Genomic DNA, 7,905 nt, shown 5'->3' on the forward strand with positions numbered 1-7,905 from the left:
TGCAATGCAGAGGGCCGGAGTGGAGGGAAGGGCTGTGTCCCTGGTTCTTGGGGTGTGCGAGGAGCTCTGCCGGGCTGCTCCGGGGCTGTGCGGCTTCCCACGGGGTGGGGATGGGTGCGGTGGGTGTGAGTTTAAGCTCCCTGTAATGAATCACAGCCATGGACTGCCCCGCGTTAGAAGGAGCCCACCGGGCCCAGTGGGTCCAGCTCCTGCCCCTGCTCAGCGCTCCACGTTCCCGTTCCGGGGGAGCCCGTCCAGTGCCCGAGCCCCGCTGCTGGAGGCGGCCGCTCGCTCGCTGCCGGGGCCGGGGAGGGGCGGCAGGCGGGGCCCGGAGCGGCACCGAGCACCCGGGCTGGGCCGGCCGGGCCCTCCCGGCCGCCGGGGGAGCTGCGGGGCCGGGCCGGCGCCTCCTCCGCCCGCCGGCGCTTCCCGTCCCTTCCCGTGCCTTCCCTTCCCGTCCCGTGCCTTCCCTTCCCGTCCCTCCCCGCCGCCGCTCCACGAGGGGCAGGGCCGGGCCCCCCTCGCTGTCCCCGGCCCGCGCGGCCCGGTCGCGGCTGCCCCGGTGAGGAGCGGGTGAGGAGCGGGCGCGGCGGGGCCGGGCAGGGCAGGGCCGGGCTGGGCTGTCCCCCCGGGGCCGGGCCGGGCCGGGCTGTCCCCCCGGGGCCGGGCCGGGCCAGGGTGGGCTGTGCCCCCGGGGCTGGGCTGGGCCGGGCTGGGCTGGGCTGTCCCGCTTGGGCCGGACCGGGGCGCAGCGGGGGCAGCGGCCGGAGCCGCCATAGCCACGGGGAGCTGGGCCTGGAACGGGGGGTCGGGCCCGCAGATCGGTCCCTGCTGCTGCTGCTGCTGTGGCTGGAAATGAGCCCCGAGCCCTGGGGCACCGGGGGGACTCTCATCTCGAGCCCGTGCTGACGGTGGTGCTGGTGTTTGTCCGCAGCAGCCCCAGGCCGGGTGTTCCCCTCAGCGGCAGCGCCCTGCCCGTGCCTTGAGCCAGGAGAAGCGTCCGGCCCTGGAGGGATGCTCGGGGAGCGGCTCCTCGGCTCGGCCTCCGCGCTGCTCTGACTCGAAAGGTAACTCAGCAAATAAAGCCTCAAACTGGCTTTATTTCCCCAAATGTGGAGCTGAGATGCTCCACGAGTGCATCTATAAGATGCCTGTGCGGGATTTGAACCTTTTTCTGATATTTTCAATCATAAATGGGACTGTTTCCCTGTTTGCCTTAGAGCACTGGACAAGAACTACTGTTACTAATTAATTTCTTCCGTGTTTTTGGGGGGGGTTGTCTGTTTTCTTCCAAACATCAGTGAAATGTCCCTGTGTCACCTGTTCCGTTTCCACATTTCATTATTTTCCCCCTTACAGCTGTTTTTACCTAATAACACAGTTTACTTTCTGACTTTTAAATATTCTGTTGGGGATTTTTTTTAAATTTTATAAAGCTACCAATACTTTTTTCAACCTGTAAAATACCTTAACTATATTGCACATTGTTTTAGATTGTTTTTTTCTAAAACTTGCCTGCGTCTTTCTAAAGTTTACTATGCTATAAAATAGCTGCCTCAAATTGATAATTTGAATTGGATGCATTAACTTGGTTGATGTTGCAGAGTGGTGGCAACTCTAGAGAAAAGTTAAATGTCTTCAGAGGACAAGGAGGCTCAGGAGGACGAGCTGCTGGCTCTGGCCAGCATCTACGATGAGGATGAATTTAAGAGAGCAGAGTCTGCCCAAGGAGGAGAAACAAGAATTTGTCTGGAGTTGCCTCAAGACTTTAAAATTTTTGTGAGGGGTGAGTTGAGATGTTTTGTGTTGTCCCAAGGGAGGCTTTACCAAGCTCGGGTGGTTGCTGGGGAGTGACCTGAGGGAGCAGTGATGGGACAAAGCTGTGCCTCACCCTCTGCTGCGCTTGATGGGGATTGTGTTTGAGCAGTTTAATCCTCATACACAGAACATCCTCATTAAACTCTTAAAATCACAGATAAGTAATAGCACTTCTTCAGAATAATTAAGTTCATTTATTGGGTTTTTATTCCCCCTGAGGAGGCTCCTGGTTTGTGTAGAATCTGACATTTCACAGTGCTGCTGTTTAACTGCTTTAATCACAGACCTCCAACCCTTGACATTTTCCTGCACTGTGAGTTTTGTTATTTAGGGTGGAACAAATAGTTTTAACCCCAGAAATACATCAAATTAACAGACATTGGGTGCTGTCAGAAACAGCAACAGTTGGTTTGTTTTCATTTCTCTGTTATTTCTCCTCTGCCTCGGTGGCCCTGGCTCAGGCAGTTCCACAGAGAGCCTCCAGGGCAGTGGCTTCGAGTACTCCGTGTGCTTCCTGCCTCCCCTCGTGCTGAATTTCGAGCTCCCACCTGACTACCCATCGACCTCCCCGCCCGTGTTCACCCTCAGTGGGAAATGGCTCTCCCAGGCCCAGGTTTGCAGGGGGTTTTTTACATTTTGACTGCTGAGTAAGTTAATAATTAACAGCTAAGCAAAGTAAAAAAACAATGACCTTGCTCCTCAGTTGGCTCTTCTTTTGTCTCTTGCTGGTTTTCATTTGATTACTATTCTGAGGAGGGAAAACTTGCATCTGTGAGAACTACTTTATTCAGCATAAAAACTGCTGAGTGTGAAATCAAAGTTTGCACTAAGGACTGTTGAGGGGAGGAGTCCAGTGAAGAGTTACAAACTTCCTGAAATCAGGAATTCTTTGTTCTTCCCCAGCTCAGCGCTCTTTGCAAGCACTTGGACAATGTGTGGGAAGAGAACCGAGGCTGTGTGGTGCTGTTTGCCTGGATGCAGTTTCTGAAGGAGGAAACACTGAATTACCTGAATATTTCATCGCCATATGAGCTGAAAATGTGCCCTCAGGGGAAGGGGCAGGGCCGGACAGCAGCGGGGCCCCTCGAGGCTGGGAAGGACTGTGGGGGTGCCTCAGGCTCTGCCACAGCTGAGGAGGAAATGGTGGATGCCAGGGCTGTGCAGGATGTGGAGTCCTTGTCCAGTCTGATCAGGGAGATCTTGGACTTCGACCAGGCCCAGAGGAGGAAGTGCTTTAACAGTAAGATGTACTTGTGCAGCATCTGCTTCTGTGAGAAGCTGGGCAGTGAGTGCATGCACTTCACCGAGTGCAGCCACGTGTACTGCAAGGCCTGCCTGAAGGACTACTTTGAGATCCAGATCAGGGATGGGCAGGTGCACTGCCTCAACTGCCCCGAGCCCAAGTGTTCTTCTGTTGCCACTCCAGGCCAGGTAATTCCTGTGCACAGCGGCTGCGAGCTCTGGAACCCAACCTGAGTTCAGGGCCCGGCCCTGCATGCTGGACATTGGCAGTCACAGTCATTTGGGTCAGAAAAGACCTCCAAGTTCAGCCTTTGACCCAGTCCCACCATGCCACTAAACCATGCCATGAAGTGCCACATCCTTGGGCACCTCCAGGGATGGGCACTCCGACCCTCCCTGGGCAGTTCCAGTGCCTGAGCACCCTTTCCATGGGGAAATTCCTGCTGATGTTCACCCTGAGCCTGCCCTGGCCCATCCTGAGGCTGTTCCCTCTTGTCCTGTCCCTTTTCCCTGGGAGCAGATCCTTGACCCCCTGTGACCTGTTGGAGTATCCAAAGTGGATTCATCCCAGCTCTTGGTACCTTGTCACTGACTTGCTGTTTGTTGCTGCAGCAGGCTCAGAATTACAGATGCAAGGAATCAGGGAATCCCAGACTGGAAGGGACCTTAAAGCCCATCCAGTGCCATGGCAGGGACACCTCCCACTGTCCCAGGCTACTCCCAGCCCTGTCCCAGGCCTTGGGCACTGCCAGGGACCCAGGGGCAGCCCCAGCTGCTGTGGGCACGCTGTGCCAGGGCCTGGCTGCGTGTGGGTGAGGATTTGTTGGTGCATGGGCTGTGTTGGCAGGTGAAGGAGCTGGTTGGGGAGGAGCTGTTTGCCCGCTACGACCGCCTGCTGCTGCAGTCCAGCCTGGACCTGATGGCTGACGTGGTTTATTGCCCCCGGCCCGGCTGCCAGACCCCCGTGATGCAGGAGCCCGGCTGCACCATGGGCATCTGCTCCTGCTGCAACTACGCCTTCTGCACCCTCTGCAAGATGACCTACCACGGGGTGTCCCCCTGCAAGGTCACTGCAGGTCAGTCACCTCCCCTGGGCTCCACGGTCACACCCACACGCAGCTAAATTTGGGTGGGAAAGTCCAGAGTTGGGCAAGGGAGCTCCTCACCCTGAGCTTTCTGAAAGGTGCATTCCTTTGGAGGAGGGCTGTTGCTGGCAATTAAGTATTCCTTTGGTGAGACTCCTCAGCTCGGGAGCTCCCTAAACTGCTGGTTGTCAAATGCTGAGAGGCTGTAGCAGGGGAAGAATTCCTTTATATTTTCACTACTTTGTATTGCCAGGGTTAATACTGGAATCGGGTGGAGGCTTCTCTCTCTGGCCTTAAAAACCTGTGACAGAATTTCATTAAATATGTAGTCAGAAAAAAATCTTTCCATTTTCAGTTTATTTTACATTGTTCTAATTCCATCAACAGATCTCTTTTATAATAAAACAGTGTAAAACTGCTGAATGTTGGGGCAGGGTGGTTTTACTATTATCATCTTATGTATTTTAATAGTTTTCTTGCTTTTTAATTCATGATATTACTGTTCTTTGAGAATCTTTGTGCTGCAATTAGCTGGACTTCTAAATCTAATATCTTACAAAAGCTATCTGGTTTGGTTTGATTTTGCCCCCCAGAGAAATTAATGGATTTGAGGAATGAATATTTAGAAGCAGATGAGACAACTAAAAGATTTTTGGAACAACGTTATGGCAAGAGAGTGATTCAGAAAGCCCTGGAGGAGATGGAGAGTAAAGAATGGCTGGAGAAGAACTCCAAGTCTTGTCCTTGCTGTGGGACCCACATTGAGGTGAGTGAGGAGGGAAAGGCTGGGGATCATGGAACAGAAAATAACCCACAAGGAGGCAGTTCTGGGTGCGTTGGAGCCTCTAGGGAGAGGAAATCTCTAGGAAATACTAAGAGAACTTTCAGTTTCTGTGTGTCATGGAAAAGGAGGTGAGGTGATACTTGTGGATCCCAAGGAGTGGAGTACAAACAGTGACTGGTGGTCAGGCTCTCACACTAAACACATCCAGGCAGACTCTGGATCTACATGAATCCTTTTGTTTTCCTGGTGTTTCAGGCTATCTCTTGTTCACACTAGAGCTGGAAATCAATTCACCTTCAGAAGAGTACAGATTTCCAGTATTTTTGGTATTATAACCAATTTCCAGTGCAGGGATCCCAGCTCCCAGTGAAAATGTCGGCGTGTGGTGGAGCAGGGGGGATGTGCTCACTGACTGCTGTTGGCTGGGGGCTCTTGGCAGAGAGGGACTGAGGCCTGCCACAGTGGGGCTCTGTTACCACCATTTCTTGGTTTTTTCCCCCAGAAACTGGATGGCTGTAACAAGATGACCTGCACAGGGTGCATGCAGTACTTCTGCTGGCTCTGCATGGGCTCCCTGTCCCGGGCCAATCCCTACCGGCACTTCAACGACCCCTCCTCGCCCTGCTTCAACAGGTCAGCGCTCAGGGGCCCTCCACTGCTGGCACCCATTTGCTGCTTCTCCTTACAGTCTCTCCCATTTCTTATCTGAAATGTGTAGCTGCAGTTTAAGGCACAGTTTCTTCTCTCAAATATTGGCACTAACAGTAAAAGTCAGGAGTGATTCAGGATATGGTTTTGCTTTTTTAAGAACTTTGGTTTTAAAATTCTGGAGGAGTCTTCTGAGCCATGTTCCTGATTTTTTTTTTGGTCAGGTCATGACCTTACCCTTTCTGTGCTGAGTTTCCCTGAGTGTTTCCCTGGCAATGCTCAGGAGCAGCTCGAGGATTTGGGGAAGAGCTGCTCTAAGGAGCTGCAGATTTGCCTGACATTCCCTTGGGGAAGAGCCAAGGGACAGAGGTGCTGCTGTGGGACAGGTGACAGGCAGGTCACAGCAGGGGGACAGTGGCAGCCTCTCTTTTACCTTCCACGAGGCACGGATGGTGGTTTGTGATACTGAAAAACCAAGGGAACTTGCTGTACTGTTGTTGCGTTTAGGATGATATATTTTAACATATTTGAATTTTTTATGCTCTGGTATCACTGATTTTCTGTCTTGCAGATTGTTTCAAGCTATGCACATTGACAATGGGGAGTTCTGGGAAGGAGAAGATGATGATCAGTAGCTTCCTCCAGCACCAAAAGGTGAACAAACCAGAGACTTTTTGTGTGTCCTTTGTTTGCTTTTCACTTCCATTGTGTGACAGAAGAGTGGTAACTGCACTGCAGGACACTCACACCTCAGAACCTGTTGCCAAAACCAAAGGAGACCTTGTCCCCATCCTGGGATCAGGATCATCATGGAATGCCCAGACAAACATGTCCACTATTGAAGTCAGAAATTGGAAAACCATTGGAAAAATATATACCAAGAAGTGCCCCTTTTTTAAAAGCCAACAGACAAAACTGAAGCCTCAAATGCTGGAAGTATTTTGGGGTTTTCTTTTAGGGAGACTGACCCTTGGATCTTGAATATTGTGGGGTTTGGGGTGGTTTGGTGGAGCTGTAGTGCTCTCTCTGGGGCTGCTTGGACTGGGGGAGTTTTCTGATAAAATACAGAAAATTTCTTCTGTATTCAGCAACAAAGTTCGTTGCTTTTTTGAATTTCCTGATGTGCTTCTCTGAAAAGCAGCTCCTGGCTCTGTCACTGGTACTTTCTAATGACATTAAAGCTGATTATCCCCAACCCTTCTCGTTGGCTGCTGTGCCTGAGCCTGTGCATCCCTGAGAGCTTGGGCAGAGCATGACCAACAGCCATTTCCAGGGATTTCTGTGAGGTTGGTGACTCCTGTGTTGCTGTTGGGTTCCCTCACGTTGCCTGTCCTTGTTTTGGCAGGGATGAGCGCCAAGGCAGTGAGCTGAGGATGTGGCCAGTGAGAGGGTGAAAAGTATCAGGAAGAGATGAACTTGAATTCTTCAAGATACTGACAATTACCTTGTGTTCTCAGTTGATGAAGTAATTTATTTTTTATTAACTCTTCATATAAGAAATTTAAGGGTTGATACTTTTGCTTCTGGACTAGATCCTTTATTTCCACTGGTTTTGCACTTCAAATTATTGCAGAACCAAATTGTTTCCCCTAAAATCTCAGCAAGTGGTTTTGTGAGTATGAAGGTGATTACTGGAAGCAAACACTGATTTTTTTACAAGTTTTTCCACTTGCAGAACAGTCTAAAAGTTTATTTGGAAACTAAAGCTGCATGTGCTGTGTTCAAGAGCAGTAGGGCCTGGATGGAAAGTTCTGGAGCTGAGACTCCTCAGGAACTGTGTGTGAACACAGCTCACTCAGTTCTGACTGAGAGTTAATAAATTTATCCTGGGATGTGTGGCCAGAATGAGTGATGCTCCAGGTCCCTGTGCAGAGGAGTCTGCACTCTTGGAACTGGCACAGGGATTAAAAAGATGGAAGGAAGAGCAAATCTCACCTCAGCTGAATCTCTAGGTCAGTGTGTAGGAAAAGTGTACATTGTGTGTGGTTTGAGTTGTTTTCCTGCACCTTTCACAAGCACTAAATTCACTTTAAGATGGCAAACACAGTGTTCCTGTTTGTCTTCCTTCTGGCATGGACTTGGCAGCACAGGTGTGCCCAGGTGCTCCTGGGAATGGGACAGCCCAGAGCTCCCACCTGGAGCTGGCAGGGACGTGTTGTGCTCGTGGGGTTTAATGCATGCACAGTGCCCTCCCACCCCGAGGGCCCTGCTTTTCCCTCTGAGGAAACACTGGGGCAGAAGGAGCTCTTCCCACCAAACTGCCTCCAGGACAGCTTTGCTACCATCAGCACACTGAGACCGAGCACCAGACACAGTCAAATGTCACCA

At 51.6% G+C, this 7,905-nt stretch overlaps 1 protein-coding gene across 4 annotated transcripts; it reads left to right on the forward strand.

The window, feature by feature from the left end:
- Window positions 1-371: 371 nt before the first annotated feature.
- RNF14 (ring finger protein 14) lies at window positions 372-7,619 on the forward strand. Of its 4 annotated transcripts, none has more exons than XM_036391609.2 (10): window positions 372-573; window positions 935-1,067; window positions 1,605-1,786; window positions 2,280-2,431; window positions 2,722-3,249; window positions 3,908-4,136; window positions 4,739-4,911; window positions 5,432-5,562; window positions 6,149-6,231; window positions 6,923-7,619. In XM_036391609.2, exons 3-9 carry the CDS (start codon window positions 1,633-1,635, stop codon window positions 6,210-6,212), a joined length of 1,431 nt encoding a protein of 476 aa, XP_036247502.1. In that variant the 5' UTR covers window positions 372-573; window positions 935-1,067; window positions 1,605-1,632; the 3' UTR covers window positions 6,213-6,231; window positions 6,923-7,619. The 4 variants fall into 4 exon arrangements, with proteins under 4 accessions (XP_036247502.1, XP_036247504.1, XP_036247503.1 ...); XM_036391611.2 differs by having other exon boundaries at window positions 938-1,067; XM_036391610.2 differs by having other exon boundaries at window positions 372-562.
- Window positions 7,620-7,905: the final 286 nt, after the last annotated feature.

Source organism: Molothrus ater, chromosome 15 (genome assembly GCF_012460135.2).
Source record: "Molothrus ater isolate BHLD 08-10-18 breed brown headed cowbird chromosome 15, BPBGC_Mater_1.1, whole genome shotgun sequence".
In the NCBI taxonomy this organism is placed as follows: domain Eukaryota; kingdom Metazoa; phylum Chordata; class Aves; order Passeriformes; family Icteridae; genus Molothrus; species Molothrus ater.

Coding starts and splice junctions, on each gene's coding strand:
- RNF14 (XM_036391609.2), top strand. CDS start 1,633: ATGTCTTCAGAGGACAAGGAGGCTCAGGAGGACGAGCTGCTGGCTCTG. Junction 2,432..2,721: donor AATGGCTCTCCCAGGCCCAG/GTTTGCAGGGGG, acceptor GTTCTTCCCCAG/CTCAGCGCTCTTTGCAAGCA. Junction 3,250..3,907: donor CTGTTGCCACTCCAGGCCAG/GTAATTCCTGTG, acceptor CTGTGTTGGCAG/GTGAAGGAGCTGGTTGGGGA.